This window comes from Manihot esculenta, chromosome 11 (genome assembly GCF_001659605.2).
Source record: "Manihot esculenta cultivar AM560-2 chromosome 11, M.esculenta_v8, whole genome shotgun sequence".
In the NCBI taxonomy this organism is placed as follows: domain Eukaryota; kingdom Viridiplantae; phylum Streptophyta; class Magnoliopsida; order Malpighiales; family Euphorbiaceae; genus Manihot; species Manihot esculenta.
This window is the reverse complement of record NC_035171.2, coordinates 928,315-953,501: the sequence shown is the minus strand read 5'-3', so window position 1 is coordinate 953,501 and position 25,187 is coordinate 928,315. Positions and strand designations below refer to the sequence as shown.

Here is a 25,187-nt window from a genome sequence, read left to right as displayed (position 1 = left end):
CAAGGGATACAAATGCCCTATGATGATGCCTTAGTCATAGAGGCAGTGATTCATAACTTAGGGTTAGAAAAGTACTAGTGGACGACGACAGTAAAGTGAATTTGCTTTTTTACCGGGTCTTTTAGCAGATGAAGATACTTGAGGAGTAGCTAGTGAGAGACCAGGCTTTGGTTAAAGGGATAGGAGGCACCCTGGTAGTTGTAGAGAGAAAGGTGAAAGTAGCTCTCACCCTGGGAGAGCCTCCTCTATCACAGACTCATTATGCCATCTTCCTGGTGGTGAAGTTACCCCTAAGCTACAATTTCATTCTGGAAAGGCCGATACTGTATGATTTTGAGGCCGTGACAAGCATCCGGTACCTGACCATGAAGTTCCCAACCAATGGAGTGGTCAATGTTGTCCGGGGAAGGCAAGAAGAGGCTAGAGCTATATACTGGGCCACAACAGAGGAGCAGAATGCCCATCCTGAGGAAATCAACCCTGAAGTTATAGAAGTCAGAGATGAGAAGAAGAAGGCCAAAACTGAACCAGTGGATAAGCTGGAGACCTTTCCGTTGTCAGAACAAGAAAATGATAAGGTCTTTAGCATAAATTCAAGCCTAGAGCAAAGCTAGAAAGAAGCCGCAATGGCCCTGATCCAAGGGCATGCATCTAGTTTCGCTTGGAAGCCCTTGAATATGCTGGAAGTCAGGCCGAAAGTGATGACCCATAATCTCAATGTCTTTCCTGATGCGAAGCTGGTGAAGCAAAAGAGAAGTAGGAGACCATAAAGGGAGAGATGCAAAAGCTAGAGGAAGCTGGGTTCTTTAAGGAAGTTATGTACTCATAGTGGTTAGGTAACCCTGTGTTAGTCAAAAGGGTCAATGGAAAATATAGAATATGTATAGATTTCACAGATTTGAACCATACATGCCCAAAAGATTGTTACCCCCTTCCTAATATAAATAAATTGATCGATTCCACGCCCGGCTTTGATTATTTATTGTCGTTAGATGTTATGTTTGGATACCACTAAATCCTAATGGATAAAGCTAACAAAGAGAAGACCTCATTCATAAAAGAAGATGGAAAATGTTGCTATAAGGCCATGCCCTTCGGCTTAAAAAACACAGTGACCACATATCAGCGTCTAATGAATAAGATCTTTAAAAACCAGATAGGGAGAAGTATGGAGGTGTATGTTGATGATATAATGGTCAAAAGCTAGATCTTCGAACAACACTTAGCCGACCTAGAGAAGGTCTTCCTAGTGTTACAACAATATCGAATGAGTTTAAATCCTGCAAAGTGTGTCTTCTTCATCAGAGAGGGAAAGCTTTGGGGTTATATGGTCAATGGAAAAGGCATAGAACTAAACCTAGAGAAAGTGGAAGCCATTTGAAACATGTCAGAACCGACCTGCGTGAGGGATGTACAAAGGCTTACTGGATGAGTTGTGGCACTCAATAGATTCATGTCCAGGTCGGCAGAGAGGTGCCTACCTTTCTTTAAGAAGCTAAGAAAAGTCCCTAACTTCAAGTGGTCGGAGGACTGCTGGAAGCCTTCAAGAGCCTTAAAGAATATCTCAGCTCTCCACATGTGCTCAGAAATCCGTTAGTAAGAGAAGAACTCTTGATTTACTTAGCCACGTCAGAGCAGGATATGAGTGTCATACTGGTAAGGGAAGAAGCAGGGGCCCAGAAACCAATTTTTTACATCAACAAAGTGCTCAAGGATGCCGAGATCAAATATATGAACATAGAGAAATTGGTATTTGCCTTGCTGTTAGCAGTGAGAAAATTAAAAATGTATCCAGAGGATCATCAAGGAGTTGTAATAACAGATCAACCCTTGAAAAATATCTTACACAGACCCTAGGCCTCATAGCGGATGCTAGCCTAGTCAATAAAAATCAGTCAGTATTGCCTCATCTACCGACCTCGAACAACAATTAAAGCATAGGCCCTAGCAGGCTTTATAGTTGATGTTCCTTCAGTAAAATTGAGAAAGAGCATAATAAGGCACTTCCGGTATCAGAAGAGAGTGGGATGGAGAGCAGATCTGGGCATGAGTTCATATGGAACTTGTTTGTGGATGGGGCATTAGGTTCTACAGGCAGCGGGGCAGGAATTCTTTTAAAATGACTGTAATACCCGGCTAGAGTCCGGCATCGGAAGTCCTGTAATCCGGTGGAATTTCTGATGTCGGAATCCTCTGAAAGGGTATGGATTATGTTTTCCTATGTTTGGAATGCGTTTTCATGTTTTAAAGTGTTTAAAGAAGTAAGGTTTTGCAAGAAAAGCACCAAGGCAGAAAAGCCACGGTTCGGCCGCCGAAGGTGACTTTCGGCCGCCGAACGTGCATGGTATTCGGGTTCTCATTCGGTCGTCGTAGTTGGTCTGGCCTGCCAACTATAAAAGGCCCTAGGTCGATCAAATGGATAAGATTTTCTTTCCAATGGATAAGATTTTCTTTCCATTTGCACGAGCTGAGGTTAGACTTGATCTTCCTTGAGTGATTTATGTGTTTTCTCAAATCTTTCATGGTTTTGATGGATTTTCATGTGGTTTTGAAGTTTTTGAGACAAAGAGTAAGGTTGGAAGCTTGGAGAGTTTGAGAGAGGATTTCTCCATATCTCCACGTAGGGATCGTTCAATCTCTTGTTTGGAAGAGGTAAGTGAAGATCCTGAACTTCCTTTCTTGATTTTTGAAGGTTTTATGGCAGTTTCATGGGTAGTATGCATGAATAGGTTTAGATGAGGTTTTTGGTGATTTTTGTGTTAAGCATGTTAAGTGTTGTTTGCTATGTTTGTTTGGGGTTTGAGGATAGGTTTAGACCCCTTTGTGCATATACCGGTGTATATGCTTGTTGAGGAGTTGTGTGTGCATGTTGAGTGAGGATTGGAGGAGTTTTGCATGAAGCAGAGCAGGTTTCTGCCCAACGGGCAAAACCAAGTTCGGCCGCCGAAGGAAGGTTCGGCCGCCGAACCCCTTGTGGAGGCAGTTTCGGCTGCCAAAGCTTGCCCCCGAACATTTGGACTTTCGTCTCTGGAGGCAAGGTTCGGCCGCCGAAGGTTGAGTTTCGTCTCTGGACGAGACTTTCGGCTGCCGAAGGTGCCGCCGAACATGCATGAGTTTCGTCTCTGGAGGGGAGTTTCGGCCGCCGAACCTGCCGCCGAAAGTACCCTGTCCAGCTTTCTTTTGCATGTTTTATGTGATTGTTCTAGGATGCTTTAGAGGGTTTTTGGGGAGTTTCTTAGAGATGTTCTTGAGTTAGTTTGGTCCCTCATTTCAGTCCACCTGTGTAGGAACGGACCAGAGGAACCAAGGAGTTCAGCAGTGAGCACTGCTTCAGAACCTACAGAGTCAGTACAGAGTCAGCCAGAGGTGAGTGGACCTGAACTAAATCTTTTAATATGAGAACTCAAACATTTTTAGCATGTTTCATGCATCATTTATGCCATGTTTATAGTACTGCATTAGTGAGCACGAAGATGTTGCATTCATCAGTGCATGTACAGATCGGGCGTAGCTTGGATTCATTAGCCCCCTAAATGAAGACCTGAGGAGCCCTGAAAGGGCCGGGCACACGGTACCATAGGATGCTGAATGAAGACCTGAGGAGCTCCTTCGCGGGCCGGGCAATGTGGGGGAATTTTGAATTAGTCCGTCTGAGATTATGTGATTTACTTGTGTTGTGATGCATTCCATGAGATCATGTTTTATAACATATTTTATATGTACTACTCACTGGGCTAGTATAGCTCACCCCTCTCCCTTAAACCCAGTCTTGCAGGTTCAGAGTTCAGAGGTGTCAGCAGGGTACATATAAAGAGAAGAGTTATGTAATAGCTAATGTGGACATGTAATTGTAAAAGATAGTTTCTGTTGTATAGATGATGCTTGACCATATGAGTTGTAATCCCTTTTGTCTATACATGGTCTGTTATGAAAATGATTTTATTGTAGATGTATGAAAAACCAGGCTTAACATTATATGAGTTGACCCGCCTAGAGCAAAGATGAGAGCTCTAGCAGGGGTTTTACAGTACAAAGATTGAGTATGCACAGGTTGAGCCTTGGTACAGAGAAAGTTTAAATTGTTACAGAAAATCATGTATGGGATTTCACAGGTACACAAACAGTATAGCAGGCTTACTACGGGTCCCGGCGACCTTAAATCGATCTGGATCCTAGTGCCGGTAGCAGTTCGGTTTTCGGGCTGTTACAAGGACCAGATGGGTTTAAGGTATGTTATGCCTTGCATTTTGGTTTTCTAGCATCTAATAATATGGCTAAGTATGAAGCCCTTTTGAATGGTATGCAAATAGCCCTGGAAGTGGGGGCAACCGACCTCAAAATCAATAGCGACTCGCTGCTGGTAGTAAATCAAATAAAAGGAGTGTACCAGGCAAACAATCCAGTTATATAGAAATACTTAAGCAGAGTGCAAGCCCTGAAACGAGAGTTAAGCGAGTAAGGGATTATAGTTCAATATGAACAGATATCCCAAGAGGAAAACGAATAAGCAGACCTGCTTAGTAAGCTATTAGCAGAAAAACTCGAGCAACTCCTGGACAAGGTGTATGTGCAGCAGATTGATGTCCCAAACTTTGAAAACCCGGCCTCAATTATGCAGATTGATAAGGAATGAAGTTGGATGACGCCATACCTCCAGTACCTTAAGGCCAAAAAGTTACCAGAAGACAGAGTAGAGGCTTGGAGAATTGCGGCTAAGGCTATTAATTACCTGGCACTAAAAGCAACCCTGTACCGAAGAGGAAAATCCAACCCATGGTTAAGGTGTGTGGGACTGGAAGAAGCATCAAAGATAATTAAGGAGATACATCAGGGAGTCTATGGAGTTTACGAAGGGGCAACCACGCTAGTAAACAAGATCTTTCGGCAAGGACATTATTGGCCGACAATGAAGAAGGAAGCCGAAGATTTTGTAAAGAAATATAATGTCTGCTAAAGGTTCGCTAATGCAATCAATATGTCAGCTACACCACAATCGAGTATGTCGAGCCCATGGCCATTCTTGTAGTGGGGAATATATATACTGGGACAATTCCTAAAGACCGTGGGACAGAAGAGGTTTGTGATAGTAGCTATGGAGTATTTTTCTAAGTAGCCTAAGGTAGAGACTATTCCCACTATCACAGCCAGGAAGGTGATAGATTTTGTATGGGGCTATATCTTCTGCCGGTTTGAGATACTAAGAAAGCTCATCTTGGATAATGGAAAGCAGTTCAACTGTAATTCCTTCAGAGATTTTATTAGGAACATGGGGATATGGCACAAGTTTTCTTTGGTGGCCCATCTGCAGACGAACGGTCAAACCAAGTGACAAACCAAGCTATCGTCCCAGGTTTGAAGAAAGGGCTAAGAAGAATTAGGCCTCCGAACTCTCCAGCATCCTATAGGCATTTTGGACCACACCCCGGACACCTACTGAAGAGACTCTATTCGCACTGGCATTTGAAACAGAAGCTGTGGTTCTTATAGAGCTGCAAATCCCAACACTCTGAGTGCAGTTCAATAATGAAGATCTCAATTGTGAGAAGTTGAGAAGTAACCTGGATGCTCTTGAGGAAGTCAGGGATGAGGTGCAAGTACGAACAATAGCCTATCAGCAAAAAGTAGCTCGTACCACAATCAGAAGGTTAGTGAAAGCAACTTGAAGGTTGGAGACTTGGCACTAAGAAGATTGAAAGTCGCGGGAAAAAGGGTTGCTGTGGGCAAATTGGTGCCGACCTGAGAGGGTCCGTTCAGAGTTACCAAGGTTATGAGGTCAGGAGTATACAAAATTGAGCATCAGTAAGGGAACCTGTAACATCCCAAAAAAAAAATAATAAAATAAAATAAAAAAAATAAATAATAACAAAAAAAAGAATAAGAATAAAAAAAAGAGAAAGAACAAAAAAGAAGATAAATTAATTTTTAATTTAAAGACAAGTGGCACTTTACTAGCTACTTAACCAAATAAATTTAAAAAAAAAAAAGAAGAAGAAAAGACTAGAAGAGAAGAAGAATAACTATCTTCTTCAGAGGAAACCCATTTCTTCAAGAGAAATCAAAGAGAAAATTCAAGGTTGAGTGAGAGTGAATAGTAATCAAGTGTTGAAAAATTTAAAGGTATGTTAGGGGTTTTAATGTAGTAATATTTTTTATCTTTTTATGTGAATATTTATGAGGAATATTATATTAATATGATTTATTTGTTTATTTTTCATGAAGAATAAGTAGAAGGGAGGAGTGGAAACTCCAAAGGAAAAGGAAAGGAAGAATAAAAATTTTAAGTTTGTGGAAGATTTCGGAAGGTTTAAGGTTTGTGCTCAACTTTATTTGAATAAATTCAATAATTTGTTAATTAAGTTTTATTTGAAAATTTTACTACCTTAGTAGAATTAGATCAAGTGAAGAAATGATAGACTTGATAGATAGAAAATTTTGAAATTAATATGTAATTTGACCAAAACTCAAGTTATGGACCAAGTAGAATGTCTCTAGGGATGTAATTTGGTTAAGATATAGTAATAAGAAAAAAATTAGTCTAAATAAAGAATACTATTTTTATATGTTAAACTTTATAAATTAGTTAAATTAGGGTTGAAAGAAAGTTATTAAATAAAAATAAAAATTAAAAGAAAAAGAGAAATGAGATATGGTGGATCATAATAAATAGAAAAAGATATTGGATTAGTAAATAATAATAAAAATAATAATAGTTAATTAATTAATGATTAAATTAAATTTACATGATACGTAAATGTTTAAAAGCAGAATTGTAATATGATAAAGTATTACGGTTTGATTAATTGAAAGTTACACTATGTTGAAATTTTTGTCCCCATGTTTAAATGTAAAAATTATTTAAAGTCTAACCCTAGTAAGTTTGGTGAAAATTGTGAGTTAGTTTAAGAGTGTGGCATGCTATATACAGATCTTGCAGTACTGCACTACAGTTACACTGATTGGTACCCTACATGTACGGTTGATATACTCTACCGCTATAGTTATAGACTCTTTTGAGTTACACAGTTATTTGGCACTTTGTGCCCTAAAAATATAGCTTTCTTATCTGAATTAACAGTCCCATTTAAATTTATAGGGGCAAAAAAAAAAAATAAATAAAAGTATTAAGAGAAAATAAAACTTTTTACATGATGAAGAAAAAAAAAGACTATGAAATTAAAATCTGTATATATGTGAAATAATAATATGACTTAGAATTATTTCAAATTATTTGCTATATAGTTTATTGTTATTTGTTTGATTTATTGTTGATAAAAGAATTTTGATTTAAATGTTTTATTTGAAAAAAAAAAAGAAGTTGAGCACCACTAAGAAATTTGCTTAGCGTGTAGGAATTTATTTTTCCGCGTGTAGGAATTTATTTTCCCTCGCGCAGGTCATAGATCCAAGGGGCAGTAGATCAAGATCTGCATCAACCCGACCAGAGTTACATTATTAATTATCTTGGGGTATATTTTGCAAATTTTATATAAAGTTGATTTTGGAAATATGGCATGTACATAAAGTTTTATAGATGAAGTTGTATATGGTTGTAAATTAGGTATATTTGAATATTTTAATTTCGGTGTAAATATTGGTTATTAGTATAAGTTTTTGTGTTGAGTTTAATGAGATGTTTTATGAAGTGTTTGATTTGAATTGAAATTGTGCTGATGTTGAAAGAAGTTTGGGGGTTAAGGTTAAAGTTTATAGAAGTGTGATATTACTATTCACAGGTGGGATTAAGCCCATATTTCAGGGAAAATTCTGTTGGATTTTCGGTAAAAAAAAAAGGCCACGAATTACATGATAGAAATTAAAGGAAAAATAAGAGAACTGTTACTAAATGTGATGTCTCCGGCTCAGTTAATTAAATAACCGTGTAGGGGGTGTTATAGAACCCGGAGCCTCACGCTTGGAACATACAACATTTGAATTGGTATTTTCAATAAAGTGCAATGTAATTGTAATATTAAATAAATAAAATTCATCTTCCAAGTCCATCATCTGCTCTTAAATTTTCTGCTATAAAGAAGCCCAACCACGGTAAGTGCCGGCCTCAAAAATAGACTCTTGGTAATAAGCCGAGTCGAAGACTTAATGAATGAAGAACCCAACCACAGTAGGTGTCGGTCTCATAATAGACCTCTGGCACCAACAAGCCGAGTTAAGGATTTAACAAAAGAAGAAGCCTAACCATGGCAGGTGCCAGTCTTGAAAATAGACTCCCAGTACTAATAAGCCGAGTTGAGGACTTAACGAAGGAAGAAGCCCAACCACAACAGGTGTTAGCCTCGAAAATAGATCCCTGATAGCAATAAGCTGAGTTGAGGACTTAATGAAGAAAGAAATCCAACTACACAGGTGCCGATCTCGAAAATAGACCCCTGGCACCAATAAGCTGAGTTGAGGACTTAAAAAAAGAAGAAGCCCAACTACGGCAAGTGCCAGCCTTGAAAATAGACTTCTGGCACCAATAAGCCTAGTTGAGGACTCAACAAAGAAAAAAGCCCAACCACGACAAGTGCCAGCCTCGGAAATAGACCTCTAAAACTAATAAGCCGAGTTGAGGACCTAAGGGAAGCAAAGAAAACCTAAGGCATCACAAAAGTCGAATTGAAAATAAAGGAAGAAAAACTAAGGCAGAAATGGACCCTTGGCACAACGCAGGCCGAGCTGGAAAATCAAATAAAAAGCTAAGGGTAATTGTAAGAGGCACCAACCTCAAAAAATGACCCCTGGTACCAAGCCAGTTCAGATAAAAGAACCTTGAAACTTAGCCTGAAAATTAATTCAAGAATAGAAAGAGCAGAAAATGCCTGAAGACATAAGATTAAAATAATTCCCATATGGAAGTCAAATACACCAAACAAATTAGATTCATAAATTGTGCAGTTGTCTAAATTGTTGTCCCAAAAAATCACATTTACAGAGCATACACTTGGCTCAACAAACCACATAGTAGCATTCACGGATAGCATTCACAAAGCAGAGCTAAAGTATAAAAGTACAAACAAAATTCAAACTAATGATAAGAAATTAAAATAGGAAATCATCTAAAAAGCCAATTTATTCATTGCTTGCCTACACTATTCGAGTTCATTACAGAAGCAGTAGGAGAAGGGAGAGTAAAACTAACTAGGTCCTTATTTACAGGAGACTTAGAAGGGCCAACTTCCTGTTGTGTAGAAGGCAAAAGAAGGGGGGTCTTAGGGAGAGGGTTATCATCCTCTCCATAGTGGACCTTCTCGCCTTCACAATTGAACTCAGGAGCTCACAGGTCAGCTAATGGAGTAGAAGGGGCATCTCGGGTGGCTTTAAGGCCTTGGTTGTAGCCTATAGCAAACATTCAAAAGACATCCTCATATATCTTCTTCCATAGCTCCTCTAAGCCCTTATACTCCTGCAATCATTCCTCACAGGCCTGCTAAACTTTGTCTTCTACAACCTTGGCATCCCTCAACAGAGAAGCACATCTCTCCTCCAGAGTTGAGATCTCCTGACGGAGTTACTGCTGCTGAAGTTGAGATTTCTCCACTACCAAAGCCATGCCCTTCAGGTCGTCAACATGATTATTGAGCTCCTGCTAAATAACAATAGCACGAGCTAAGGCCTCATCGTGTTGAGCCTATGCCTCATCTTGCTAACGACAAGTCTCCTCTAAAGAGGACAACTGCGCAAGGACTTCATCCTATTGAGACTTCACCATAGAGGCTTGCTGAGATGACTTGGCGACCTCCTCGCTTAACTCCCCCTGCTGCCTAGTGAGGTTTACAACTTGCCCTTTAAGGTCAATTATATGATCACGGGACATAGCAGTAGCAAGCAAATTCTCATTTGATGCGGCCTCTTAAACACAACGATCCATGAAGCTATGAGGAGATTGGTTTCGACCATCAATTTCCATGAACACACCCAAGGACTACCACAGAAAAGAATGATGTCAGAGAAACTTTAAATTTAGAATATCAAAGAGAAAGGCAAGTAACTTACCAAGCATTTTCCTTAGACTATCCCCAAGAGCCTCTATGGAGCGCGAGCTGCAGGCATATTGCTGCTTAGTGGCGCAGGCCAAATTGGAAACAAGTGCTAGGAAAGGGGGGGGTCAGAGACATCAGGAACTCCCTTAAACACTTTGTTGCATAGCATCTCGGTTATGGAGGCCGGTGTAGAGTCAGCACTGACCTCAGCAGCATTCAGCAGCTCGATGTTAGGGGTAGAAGACAGATTCTCCACCTCCCTCTTTCCTTTATCGACAAAAGGGGGACCCTACCTCCATAGGTTCCAAGGTCCTAGCGCATTTGGCAGCCCTACCCCCAAATGACAATATCGCCTATGGCCCTAATAGGAGAGACACTCAGAGTTGGAGACTTGGTGCCCTCCTTCGAACTATCCTCTTGCAACTCACTGACAATGATGGGCTCCTTAGACACCTCCTTTGAGGCAGCAGGAGCCTTAGAGGAGGCTGGCATCTTAGAAGGAACCGATGTCCGGGAGGCTGCAGAATGAGAACCTCCTGACACCAGCACAAAAGCCAACGAAGGTGTAGGAGTGTGAGCAGAAGGATGAGCTGACGACACTGGAGCCATGACCTGAAAAACCTCCCTAGCCACCTGGGCGACAGATTTATTGGCCTTAAAAGCAGCCAAGGTGTCCTTTATGTTCTCCTGAGATAGGGTGAAGTTCTTGGGAAGCTTGATTTTGTCCATTGACATGTCAGAAATTGAAAAAGAAACACAGATTCAGTCAGGACTCCAAATGGCAAAAGTAAAACACAAGGGAAAAACTTAAAGGTACTAGCTTGTTGACAGTCCCATAGGTTGGACATGAACATGTACTTCTCAACATCATATTTCTTCTTTATAGAGGTCAGTCGAAGAAGACAAATATGATCTATGAGGTTTAGCCTAGAGAATTCATTGTAGCCTTGAGGAATCTCCCCCCAAGAGAGGTTAATATCCCACTCAATCTCTGAGCTCTCCTTTAGCTCAACAACGACGAAGTTTTCTACCTAACCCTTAATCGAGTCCTTATACCTAGCAAATATAGATAACCTAGCTCCGAGACTAAAATAATAAAACTCATGGTTATACCTAACTAAACGAAAGAAGGTAGAGAATAAATCGACAGAAAGAGCAAAACCCCAACACAGGCAGATAGACTCGAAGCAACACATGAATAAGATCAAATTAGGACACAACATCCGTTGAATCACCCTAAAATGCTGCAAGGGCTTGATGAAAAAGGAGATAAATGGAAAGTTAACCTGAGTCCATGCTGCTTGACGAAAAAGACCAAATTGCGTCCCTTTTGAGTATCTACCAGGCCCTCCGGTGGTGGGTTGGAGAGGACGATGTGCTCATTACGCAGGGGCACCCTAATCCTAAAGATCACGATATCTACCAGGTCGTGAAAGAAATGATGAAAAAGGAAAGAAGGAGTGATGGAGGAGGCTAAACCGCCCACCATGGGAATTCCAGTAGGAGCCATGAGAAGAATGAAAATGTAACTCAGATCGAAGAATCAAGATAACAGAGGAGAAGGAAAGCGAAATAGTAAAGACAATACAATAGGAGGAGTAACAAGTGAAAATGAAAATTTGAATTTTGGAAAGACAAAAGAAATGACGTTTGACAGAACTCTCCTAGAGCCGTACAAAAATAATTGGAGATTTTAAAATTTACCTTTCATTAATCATGGAATAATTAATCAGAGGATAAAAGGGACACTTGATGACTGCTGGACCCCAGGATATTGGGCCTAATGTAGCCCAAGCGAAAGGAAACCATACCGGTCCAAACATTGGCCCAATACACAATGAAGGAGTAAGCTTCATACATGTTCAGGGCCTATCTTTGTGAGCGGGTAGGACTTAGATTAGCTCAGGGCAATCTAGCCCAAATACCCATTGGTCTCCATAGAAAGATAGACCCCGCGATACTCAGAATTGTGTCCAAATAGCGTTAGAAGGAATTAAATAGCCATCTAACGAAGATAAGGATACAATACGTTCGTAAAAGTTGCCCGCATAAGTGTGGTAGAGAGGTATGGACGCAAAACGGCGGTTACACGATCGAAAAAGACAAAAAAGAAAGGGGAATAAAAGGAAGAGGAGAAAAAAATAAAAATCAAACTTATCAAAACTCACAAGAGCCTAAATTCATTGTCGAATCTCGAATATCAAAATTATTTTAAGTAATAAAAATCAATAAAAAAATATGATGTTGATTTTCAAATTATTATATTTATATAATTATAAACAATGTAAATAATATTAAAGACTTAATAATTAGGCTATAGATAAGGTAATATATAATAGACTAAACCTATTTAAGAATTAATCTATAATATTCAATGTACTTAATTACTAAAGTGAAAATTCAAATTTTATATACAAAAATTGGTTAATTGTAAATAAAAAGGGGAAAAAATCAAAAGAAAACTGTCGTTTATGGACCCAAGGAGATTCAAAATGATAAATTAAGGAAAGTTTATCACTTTCTCCTATGAATTCATCAGAACTTTCAGTTACTGGCACAGGCAATTAATGTAATTGTGTTTAAATTAGAAATTTTTATCAGGAATTAAAATTATGGGAAAATTAATTAGGTATTCCAATTAGTGTTTGATTGTACGTTAATCTTGTTAAATCTATGATCACCCACTTAAATAGAAAACTCAGAAGGAGAAAATTCCATATTATTCTAATCTCATTTAAATAAAAAGCATAAAAACTCATATTTGTTCTATTTATTTTTTAATTAATGAGATCATATATCCATGGATTTTCTATATATATCGATATGTTTCTTCTTCTTATTATTATTACATGGATTAATAATTAATTTATGATGGTAATCAATAATTTAATGGTCATATTTCTATATTTATGATTATTTTCATTGCAGGAAATTCACAAAACCATTCGTTGTATAAGACATATGATAAGCAATGACTATTGTAATAAGCTGCAACCAAATAATTACATAAACAAATTAACTGAAAAGGAAAATATCAAGAACAGATGTGTCTAATTTTACAAAATCTAATTAAATTCAATGTCAATTAAAATTAAACATGAATAGAAAAAAAGGAATTGATAAAAGTAAAACAATTAAGACTTAGAGTTTAAGTGATAAATCAATTCCTGAAGCATCAACTTGATTACTCGTTGCAGGGTCGGCTCGCCTGAGATGATCACCGGTAGATGATCCGATCAATGAATTAATATTTGAAGGAGAAGCACCGAGATTCTGAACTGATGAATTATTTTTGTTTTCATCAAATCTTGGAGAAGAAGACGACCCAGCAGTAGTTCCAAATCCACCACCATAACTATTATTAACAGCATTCAAACTCTCCATCCTTAGCCTATCAATGGAAGGTTGTTGTGAATTCACCAAGCCTTGCCTAGACCACCCACCATGGCTAAACCGATAGGCTCCGCCCGAGGACCACCATGGATAAGATGCAGAAGACTTATGAATCAAGGAATCCATCCTCACCCCAAGAGATCTGCTAAGAGATCCATACAAAGGATTATTATGATGAGATGAAAAGCTTGAATATGGGTAATAACTATAAGGATAATTCCCAAAAGCACCCAAATCCATCCCTTGACGTCTCTTGGCTAGTGCACGTTCTTGCTTGTGTGCATTTTGGTGGCCACCAAGAGCTTGGGACGTAGAGAAATCTCTCTTGCAGAAGTTGCATGAGAAAACCCTAGACTGAGTACTATTATTGTTATGATCAGATCGCTTCTCACCATGCATGGTTTCATCAGTAGATTCATTGTTTGTGTTGACAGGGGTGAAAAGGTTGAGTTCAAGCTTAGACCCACGAATCGAATCATCGCTAGAAAGCTTCAAATCAAGCAAAACACGAGAACTGGATTCATGGGTTACTGCAGTCGTAGGTTCAGATTTCTCCTTCATTTTCATCTTCATCTTTCTATCACCAACATGAACCTGGTGTGGATGTTCATGTTGAGTTCCCTCTGAAGCAGCAGCAGAAATGCTAGAGGCATCAGAGGGGCAGGGTTTTGGTCGTGAATGAGTTGCATCCATGGAAAGGGATTTGGGATGGATTTGAATTGAAGGATTAGCAGAGATGCATCTCTTTATATTTAGGGTTAAAATAAATATAGTATCTTTGCAATAATGGAAAGAAATCTCAAGGATTGAAAGTTATAACATGCATCTTTTCAGCGTAGGATTGAAGTGGTGAGTAAGGTTGCAGGGATTTTGTTTCATTTAGAGGAGTCCATTGTAATATATATTCCTTAAATATTTTACAACTCCTAATGTGAACATGCTCGGATACACAAGAAGGTCTAATTTTCCTATTAAACCCAAGGATTTGGTGGCAATAACTCCATTAATATTTCTGTTATTTCTTGAAATATAGAAGAGGGTTTAATGTAATTATTATTCTTGGTTCAAATTTGAATAAATTGTTCAATTAATTACAGAAAATAGTTGTACAATTCTGGCATTAACTTTTAAAACTTTTACTAGTAATTAGAATATAAATATATATATGGTACTTCATCAACCTTTGGATCGTAAGTTCCATTTCAAAATATGATTGAAGTTTTTTTACCGTTATAGTGAGTAATGAATCTCCAAAAAAACTACTCTTTATTGTGAAAAAAAAATTGCTAAAAATAATAATAACTTCAATATAAATCCTTATCTTAATTAACTGTGAAAATATATTTATTGTAATTGTAATCTTAATTATTTTTAAGACAATCGATTCTTAAAAAGAAAAAATGAGAAAACATAAATAAAAAGAGCGAACAGTTTTTATAGGATTTTGTTGTCGCCAAAAAAGGGTTCGGCCTTCTTGTCTTTCCCCTTCGGACAGTGTGTCCTTTATTTATCTTTTACTATAAATAAATTTTTATTTAGGAGGTTTTGATTTTTTAGTTATATTTCATCGATATTTTTTAAATTTGTGGTTTTGAGTTTTTTTTCTCATGCTAGAAGTCATGGGCTTTGTTTTGTTTCCTTCCGTTATACGGTGCCGGAGTCTCAAGCTTCTTTATCCTATGTATTTTCTAGCACGGTGATGGTGTTTTGTGTTGCTTGTATGGTGCTTTACTCCAGATTTTTATTTACTGTTTGTCGGGATTTGTGGTGGAAGGCTGTTTGCTTTACTGCTTGATCTAGTTTTGGGTTTTTTAGTTTATTTTTCTGCTAGCCGAGATTGCTTATCTAGTTTATTATGAATTTCTATTTCGTTTTTTCCGACTCTGGCTATGGAGGACGAGATGGCAGTGGCTGGCGATGGGATTGCGATTCTGGTTAGACAGCGCTTGGTTTGGGTATTGAATCTTTTAGTTTGATTTCTGGTCCAATGAATTTTTTAATGTAAGAGCTTTTACATATTAAAAAAGAAATACTTATTGTTGTTTTCGAAACGAAACATCCATCATAGTCTATGTAAAATATAACAAATATGCTAATCATATGTTAAATGTAATGACTTAGGCAATATGCAATTAATTCCAATATTTTTTTAATTTATTTTTAAACTAAAGTTAATTAAGATATAATAGTATTTTTTTTAAGTTCAATCTCCTTGTAGCCTATTATCAATTTTATGGTTGATAAAAATGTTTAGAAATCCTGATGATTAGGGTTTATGTTTCTCTCTCTAAACATATATGAGTAAAAGAAAATCTTTATATATATGACAATGAAATTTGGAGGGTTATGGGATTGTGACATCTAATTTTGGTAACTCGATTCAACGGGAATTAATGAACTAAATTTAGTCCAGAGATAGTAAATGAGGATAATGTGTTCGGAGGATTAATTATCTCTTTATTTCTGTATATTTGTGCCGTATAGGTAGTATTTGTCACCTGTCTCATTTGAAAGGACAACTCTTATTTTTGTTAAGGTTTTTAGGCGATTCATTAATAACAGGCAGTTGGTTCATTAATATTTAGCCGGATGAAACTATACCTCTCTTGACACGCATGATTTGTTTTTATTGTCATAATTCACACGCATTTAAAACTTGATACGGATGACATGCACAAATTCAGAATTGACGGTGAATCGGATTGGTGGTTGAATCAATCTCTCTATAGAGTACGATATTAATCAAGCTACTACTAGAACAACTGCGATTCTTTTGCAACCGAGACCAAAGATTAGTGTGCAAATATGAATGACCAATTTCAATCATTGCTAGATTTGGGCCTGTAGCATATAAAATGGAACTACCACAGTGGATGAAAATTCACTTAGTACTTCATATGAGTAGACTCAAGCCATACTATGCAGATGAGACAGACGACAACAGAAATAAACCCTCAATACCAGCTGTTTCACGAGTACCACTAATGCATCAAGCCGTTGAATAAATCTTAGTAGAATGAGTTGTGAAGACCACCAAGCGTCCTCCTTATAAAGAATACCTTGTCAAATAGAAAGGTCTAAGTATCGAAGAAACTAGTTGGGAGAAAGAATCGAACCTCCAACAACATTTGCAGAAGATTGAAGACTTCCGACAGGCTCAATCGACGAAGACGTTGACCGTTTAAGTAGGGGAGAGTGTTAGGGGTCTAAAATTTTGAGGGACTAAAATGTAATTTTTCAATGTGAGATTTTTTGAAAACGAGATGGATAGAAATTAGTATAAAATAGTAGTATCAAAGAGTCATATCAGTTTCTTGTAATTCATTTTCATGTAATTATTAAGGGGGTGTCACATCAGATATATTGATGTATTCTCCTGCTACAGCTCAACTTGTTCCTAAGACTGTTTAGAGGGGAGTGACTAGTTGACCATTAGTGAGGACTGGGCCCAATTGACTACCGTAGGCCTATTGAGTCTCTGTACTGTGCCTCCATCCTTTATAGGCGTTCCCTCCTATCTGCAAATAGTATGAGAATCGTTGTGTCGAATTGTGTAATGACTGTTTTGCCTCTAAAATGAAATGAATAGTCCTTTTATTAAAATCTTTGTGCCTATATGCGATATTTAGGTTATTTGTGTCATTATATTTGTTTGATACCGATATCCGCTTGATATATGTAGATATTGCTCGCCTTAATAACATTTTAACTTCTTGACTAATTGACATGATTTATTGTACAGATGAACGTGTAGATACATCAGCTGACTTAACTTGATAATATTCAAATCAAGTGTCATACGGTCCGAGTGAGTGCAAAAATCTGAATCCGCGACATTTGCTCAAACCAATAGATTTTGAATTTCTTTAATTATTTGCTTTGAATTACAGGTGTAACGTGTTTGAATTTTAACTAATGCTAATATTTTATATATTATTAATATACAGTTAGAAAATTTTATCCATTCTATTTATAAAAGTATATATCAGTGGTTTAATATTTATGGTGGTTTATATATCTTAGTGTTGTAAAGATTTTCGTATAAAATAAAATATTTATGCGATTTTATTTAAAATTTTTAATTTTAATAATTTAATATAAAATTAAAAGAAATTGCATAATTTTATCAAAATAAAAAATAAAACTTGGAGAAATGTGATTATGGCTATATGGATGACATGGCTTTTTGTTGCAGTATTGTCTATTCATGTTATTACATTTACACGGCTGTTTTTTTTTATTCTTGTTTTTCTCTATGGTTTATAATAACTCCCAGATCTTTTCCATTCAGTTTGAGATCAAATTTAAAAAAATGATAGATTTTAAATCCATTAGAATCAATTAAACAAATCGATCATCAACACACTATCCAATCTGCTATTAAAGCAGGCCGGATTAATAGAGAATCCAGACCTGTTAAAAGGGAGCTTGCCTCGTTTAACATGATGGGAAGTATGAAAGCAGGCGCAGCTAAATCACAACCCTATCACCACAGATATCAGAGAAGAATTAAATGGCCACCTGATAAAGATGGACAAACAAGTACGCCCATACGTACGATTTTGCATGATAGAAACAGATGATAATAGGATAACAGTCATGCGTCACTAGAGAATAAGAGGAAAAAAAATAAAAAAGGAGAGCGTGACTCTTCCAAACTAAATTTTTCTATACACACTGAAACTCTATTTTTTCTAGATCTCAGAATATCAGTTTGAGTCTAATGATATTTTACATGATTATGATTTTTTTTTATTTAATGCATTTATTTTTTCTTAAAAAAATGGAATTGTTGATGATTAAATTATATAAATTTTGAAAAAAATTTTGATTTGATTTGATTTTGGTGTTGTTTAGCTTTTATATTTTTACAAACTTTTTTTCTTCAATATTTTATCAATCATTCTCGTGAAAACAATTATTACAATATAATATTTTTCATAGTTAAGAAAAGAATAAATCCATAAATAGTGAATGAGGAACATATAATTAATTTCAAAATTGATTTACTTAAATCTAATTATTAATTCTTTAAGAAATTTACGAATACTTAATTGACAATATTTTTATGGAAAATCATGAAATGGAAAAGCTGGTTGACAGCATTTTATAGAAATGTTTATGCTACCTAATTAATCTAAGCTGTAAGCACCAATTAGGGAGGCTTAGTTGGGTCATGTATTTATATATTGTTTTTAAATGGAAATTAATCAATTATGGATGGTTAAAATAAATTAAAACAAATTAGAATTCACTATTTTTAAATATATATATATATATATATATTTTGTATTTGGTTGGGGTGGTGATGTTGATTTTAATCTCTTATTTTGGGCTGATGTGTCCAACTGAATTAGAAGATGAGCCTGAATAGTTCTTTTGAGATTGGATTTTCTTCTAATTTACTTAATCCTATTGGGCTTTGGATAGTTATCTGCGTGGAAAAATAATAATAATAATAGTAATAATAATAATAAAATATTACTCTTAGTTGGCTAATAAATTTTAATTTTTAAATTAAATTGTGTTAAACAATGCGCAAACTCGGACAGAAGAAAAGGACAAGTTTACTGTACATCCTGTGTGAAATAAGGAGGGATCTTACACACGTGTACTGATCCTCAGAGACTGTTCTATAATTCAAACAACAGCCTTGTAATTGTAGCAGAAATATTTTATTTTTTATTTTTTTCCTAAAAATTGTACGGACGGATATTCCATGGAAACGACGCTCTGTTTTCTTAACATGTTTCTGGATCTGAAGGGGGATAGTTTGTAGGTTTTTCGTGCGATATCCAAATTTCAATTACGAAGAAATGATTTTGATTTGAAAAAAAATCATTTCGATTTCTCTTTTTGGCTGTTTTCGCTTTCTGGTTATACTTTAGGATTTTTTTTTTTTTTAATTTTAAATGTTCCAAATCTGACAGCCATGAGGAAGAAGCTAGACACCCGTTTCCCAGCTGTAAGTTTCTATATTGCTGTATTTTCTGTCCTTTGTCTTTTTTCTCCATCTTGATATGGATTTTGCTTTGTTTACTTGCTGAGGAGATGTAAGGTTCTTATCTATCAATCGATCGATCGATTGATTGATTTCGTTGAATTTGAGGATGTCGGTCTTATTACAGTATTTGCTGTGCTGGGTTATTGATTAGAAGCAGAATTAGATGCTGGGTATTTCAAAACTAGGTATTTATGTGGGTATACGATATAGGTCAAGTTTTGTTCTTAATTTCTTGTTGGCTCTGGTTTTGGATAGTTATATACACGGAAAGCAGCTGATGGCTATTTCGATTGGGGGGAGGGGTGGTGTTAGTGTTTTTTCCTTGGTCAGTCAGTACAGTTAACTTCAGATGTTGCTAATCTTGTTAACTATCCAGTTAAAAATGGACATTTTTGGTGTTATTCTTTTATATGTTAAAGTGAATTTATAATTGGCACTGAAATCAGTTGATGGTTGCTTGATTATTTGGGATATTAAAGATTTATCATTTATAGATAGTTTTGTCTTTTTGGTGTTAGTACTTGAGCAGCTTTCCTTCCGTGACCGGTAATATTGAAGTAAATAAATGGATGGATCATTTCTTAGGCCTTTCATAGAAAACCATTAGCGTTACTAGTTTCTCAGCCTGTGGGAGTGGTTATTTCACATGTCTGCTGCAAACAATTAGTCAGTGGGAGTTCTTTACTCTTTAGGGCTTGGTTAAATTCTATTTGCCTGATTTTGCTCTTCAGAGTGATTATTGGTTGGTCAATCCCTTGATACAAAATTTATCTTATCCTTAAATATTGGGATTGGTTTTGCTTCTTGGATCATGGATTTAGAGCCACCTATCTGTTCCTACTCTTTCACTTTCCTTGCCAAGCAAGAGGTGAGCCTGAGTATGTGTTTTTCAATACTGGACCTGTGGGTGTTTGACCCAGTTTACACGTTTTGTCTTTTTTGGCTTTCTGTTTTCAAGTGTACTTAATCAACTTTAATTTATCGTTATGTTAAGTATGGGCTCAATATGTTGATGACATAATGCACATTCAGGGAACACATCCTGTAAGTGCCTTTGGCATTGGGATGATAATTTTTCCCGTCAAATACAATAGAGTACAAGTTATACTGCTACAGTGCCACTACACGATGAACAAGCCACCACAAATCTGGTTTCAAGTAAATGCCTTCCTTAAATTGCATCAGTTTGGTTTTGGATCTTATTGTTGTTTATATAAGCATCTTGCATTATGACCTTATAGGCTTATACCATGCCTACAGAAACTAGGTAGCAGCTCCATTGAGGATAAATGGCTGTTGCAAATATACTTCTGAAATTCTGTCACATCAGAATGTTTAATTCCTTTGAGCTGTAATGCTTTAAAATTGTGATGGTATTAGGCAGCTGGTTTTTAAAGGCTTGTATAGTATATGTTTAAAATCTTCTAACTTTGATTCTGCAGTTAATTTCCTCACTTAACTTCTACCTCCTAGAGGTGCTGTAAATCTTAGTGCACCGTGCTTGATGTTTGAATTCTTGGATATTTGATTAAAAAAAAAATCTTTTTGACCTGAAATTCTTGTCTTTTTATGTTGTGATTTTCTTTAAATGCTGTTGATGGGTGGTATTCCTTGATCACTTTGTTATCTGATGGAACAAAAAATTAATATGGCAGGCCCGCATTAAAAAAATAATGCAAGCTGATGAAGATGTTGGGAAGATAGCACTTGCGGTCCCTGTTTTAGTTTGTAAGTGTCTGTGACAATCTATCCTTTACCCTTCCAAGATAATGGAAGTACATTTGGTTGCTTATGTTTTTCTCGGCATATTATCGCAGCTAAAGCACTGGAATTGTTTTTGCAAGACCTTTGTGACCGTACATATGAAATCACCCTTCAGCGAGGAGCAAAAACTATGAGTGCGTTGCATTTGTAAGTGAGAAATTGCCCATTTTAGAATTTCTACCTCGCTAATTGTTTTATTTCTGTTTTCTACTGACTAGGAATGTTGTAATGTTGTATTTGTGTTCCTTTACAAAGTTCCCTTTGCTAGTTGCCACCTGACATGTGTTGAAAGTTTTTGGTCATCTAGGAAAATAAGGAAACCAAAAAGTAAACGAAAAAAGAGATTGGATTATATAAATCAAAAATAACAAAGCAATGTACTCTTTAGATTATTGATAACATGTGACAGTGACAACTAGATACACTTCTGATTTACTTGCGTTGATAGGTTTATGTAAGTCAGTAGATGGAGATTGTTGGAAGTCCTGTTGGCAGCTTACATCAACCCTCCCTAGAGCCCATAAGTATTGGGTGCTTCATTTATTATGTCACTCTCTCACTCTCTCTGTGTGTGTCTCTCTCTTTGTGTTGTTATTGTTGTTGTCATGTTTTTTTTTTTTTTTTCCTTCCAGCTATTGTGGGTTGTCAAGCATCTTGGTTTCTTTTTGTGATATTCTATTATTCTTTACTTTCAGTGCTTCATGATTACTTACCATGTATATGTATATTGAGTTGTAAACGGTAAGTATATAGTTTCATTGTCCTGTGAAAAGGAAAGCAGTAGATACTTGAATTTAATTGCGAACATGATCTACAATTCCACATGCTGCATTTCATCTTTTCAGACTTCTTTTGTGGTTGATGTTTAATGCCATAATAAAGCCATATCACAAGAACTTGTAAAAGCACAACCTCTCGCAAATTACGTATTGAGATAACTATCCAAAATGGTTATTAATAGCTCAAAAGTGCATGCATGGTTTTGCTCCGAGACTTGATGAAGAGAGTATGTGTGTGTATTTATACACATATATCTGTATGTTTTTTTCTGGTCAAAGCAATTCTGAAAATGAAAACAAATTACCCTGTTGATTTCCACTTGGTAAACTTATAATACTGGGTTCACATTCTGCTGGGGTTTATTTATGAATTTTTGGACTGTTCTATGACTATCTGAGTTATAAGAGCATGTACGTGATATTCATAGTTTGGACATTTACGAGATCGTTCCAATCAACATTTTCTCCCCCATGTTGTTGTCCAAGTGGCATTTGTTAGGCTAAATTTATTTGTCATTCTTCTCCTTTCTTCTCTTGCTCCCCAACCCTAGCTTTGCCTCTTTCCTTTTGATGCAACTTTCTAGAAGACAGTGAGAGAAGAAGAATGGCTTTTTGCTATGCTCTTTCAATTACCTTTCTTTTCCTCTCTTAACTTGCGTGAAGAATGGCTTTTTGCAATGCTCTTTCAATTACCTTTCTTTTCCTCTCTTTACTTGTGTGGGTAGATAAGGTGTTCACTCAGAGTGAATTTTCTATTAGAATGTAATGCCATGTTCCTGTGTCCTTTTGAAGCCCCTTCTTCTTACTTTTCTATTTCTTTTACAATTTGTGGATATGGTCTAATTGAATTCCTTGGTTTACCTGCAGAAAACATTGTGTCCAGAGTTATAACGTCTTTGATTTTTTGAGAGAAATTGTCAGCAGGGTTCCTGACTATAGTCATGGTCATTCTGATAACACTGCAGATCATAGAACACATCAAAAGAGGTTGTTAACACATCTTTTTTTCCCTTGCTTATTCTGCCCTCCTCTCTTCTTCCCCTTTAGTCTAGGATATCCAAATTAAGCTTACTTATTGATATCATGACAGGAAGCCTATTGGGGAAGAATGCAATGACAGTGATGAAGAGTTGAAGAGAAGCAGGATGGTAAGATATTTCGCAAACTAGAGTGTCTTGATGAATTAAACTGACGTCAATCTAGTTCACTGCATGTAGTCTTCCTTCTGACCTTTTATCATTGGTTGGTTTTTTATTATTCCTTTTTTCAAATTTAGTCTCCAGTCACTGACTATCTTGTACCTTTTTCAACTTTGATTCATTGCTTTAGGCTATTTGGCTGAAACTTCTTTAATAGAGGATTACAGAGAGAGAAGGGGGGAGGAGTGCAGGGTAGAAATAGCGTGGAAGATGTAATGTTCAGCTGTTTTGAATTTGTTGCATGTTGCGTATAAATTAGAGTGGAAATTAGAAAAGGGTAATAACCAATGAGCTTTAGGTCAGTGGTATTGGATTTGAATCTTCATGGTGTGAGGTCTTAAGGTCGAGTCCCAGAATGAACTAGTTGTACCAAAAAAAAGGTAACAGAGGAACTTTGTGATGTTTGCAGCATGAGGTGATGAGCCATGCAGGCAGCAGTGGCAGAGGGAGAGGCCGTGGTCGAGGAAGGGGCCGAGGACGAGGTGCTCGAAATGTGGAACGAGAGTCTTCTCATCGTGAGATTGAATCTGAACCCAGTACAACTCTTCAGCAGAACTTAAAAAATAACTCAAATCCTGGAACGGTGGTAGATAATGATTCAGAACAGAAGGAATTGTTGGAGGAAGATATGATTGTCAGTGATGGTGCCAATGCATCAGAAAGAAACTTTGATCTGAATGCTGACGTGAACGAGAATGAGGACACAAAAGCTGCTACAGTAGCGGCAGCAACAGCACCAGTACCAGCACCAGCAGCAGCAGCACCAGCAGCAGCACCAGCAGCAGCAGTAGCAGCAACGGTGATTGATAACTCTTCTGCGGCTCCTGCTGCTGCAACTAATCATGAAGAATATCCAGGTTGGTCACTCTCTGAAATGGACAAGATGGCCATTGACCCTCTTCAGCTTGCAAACCTTGGAACAAGAATAGATGAGGAAGAGGAGGAAGATTATGATGAAGAAGGCTAATATATCATTAGTGGAAGCTTCTAGTAACTGGTTAGTGGTTGGGATGATTAGTGGATGTGAATACAAGGAGAGGAAAGCAGCATATGGTGAAGACCAGAAAGACAAGTACCCATTGGAGAATGAACGTTTGATCTCTGCCTTTCCGGGAAAGGCTGAAATGATAAGATAGTTTAGGTTTTTCTCCGTATCTCGTTCATCTCCTGCCATGCTGTCTTCTAACAACCCTTTGCAGTAGTTGACTTGCTCAGAACATTACATTTGTGTGATTTGAATATCTAATGTAGGATGAAAGTAGCAGCCTTAGTAAAAGTAGCTGTTTAAGATTGTTGTGTTGATTTCGTATCCAAATCCAACTAATTAGTATATCTCATGGAAGTTTGACGCAGCTTAGGAGGGTGGTTCGGTTGTTTGCTTGCTGGCTGAGCATAAAGCATGCTGAACTGCTAGTGCATGACATTAATTTAGCAACTGGACTATTAGTTCTATGGTAAAATGTTACCCTTTTCTTTTTTTCCTTTTTTTTTTTAATTCAATGGATATATAAAAAGAACTAGGCATCAGAAGAACTTTTTATTCATTAGTGAAAAATTAAAATGCAAGAAGAGAATCCATATGCTTGTGTAACAAAAACATGAAGCAGATTCAATATGTATACACAACTAAACTAAGTAGTAAAGTAGAACTTGTTTTTCTTCCAAGAACAAATTATTAAATTATTTAGTTGTTCTTTTACAAGTATAAAAAAACGGCACAAAGAACGGGAGATATTTTCATGCCATTGTTCAGATGACAAGAAAATTATAGTCCTTTCAAAGACGAAGCTTTGGTCACTCCAGAAGTATTTTACTAAACGATTCTATTAAATGTTCAGAGAGAGAGAGATTAGGAGATTAGAACAATTAAGAGGGCAAACGACTCTTTTTGTTAATCTTCACCCATGTTCTTCTTGTGCATGTTCAATAAACTTCTAATGGTTCTTCCCTGTCTGCATCCACCAGACCTGCTTTGAAGTTGTGGACTTGTTGGAAAATGTTGTTAAACTTCCAACATGTGTAAAAGGAGTAATGGTCATGTTGTGCCAAATTAGGATTATCTAGGATTACT

At 36.8% G+C, this 25,187-nt stretch overlaps 2 protein-coding genes across 2 annotated transcripts; one reads left to right on the top strand and one right to left on the bottom strand.

The window, feature by feature from the left end:
- Positions 1–13,118: 13,118 nt before the first annotated feature.
- Positions 13,119–14,063, bottom strand: LOC110626645 (zinc finger protein 3). Its single transcript, XM_021772677.1, has one exon. The coding sequence runs from the start codon at positions 14,061–14,063 to the stop codon at positions 13,119–13,121; it is 945 nt and encodes a 314-aa protein (XP_021628369.1).
- A 5,003-nt stretch (positions 14,064–19,066) lies between these two features.
- On the top strand, positions 19,067–24,418 carry LOC110626907 (dr1-associated corepressor). Its single transcript, XM_021773090.2, has 6 exons — positions 19,067–19,335; positions 21,030–21,102; positions 21,192–21,285; positions 22,785–22,904; positions 23,008–23,065; positions 23,526–24,418. The coding sequence occupies exons 1-6, from the start codon at positions 19,303–19,305 to the stop codon at positions 24,081–24,083; spliced, it is 936 nt and encodes a 311-aa protein (XP_021628782.1). The 5' UTR covers positions 19,067–19,302; the 3' UTR covers positions 24,084–24,418.
- Positions 24,419–25,187: the final 769 nt, after the last annotated feature.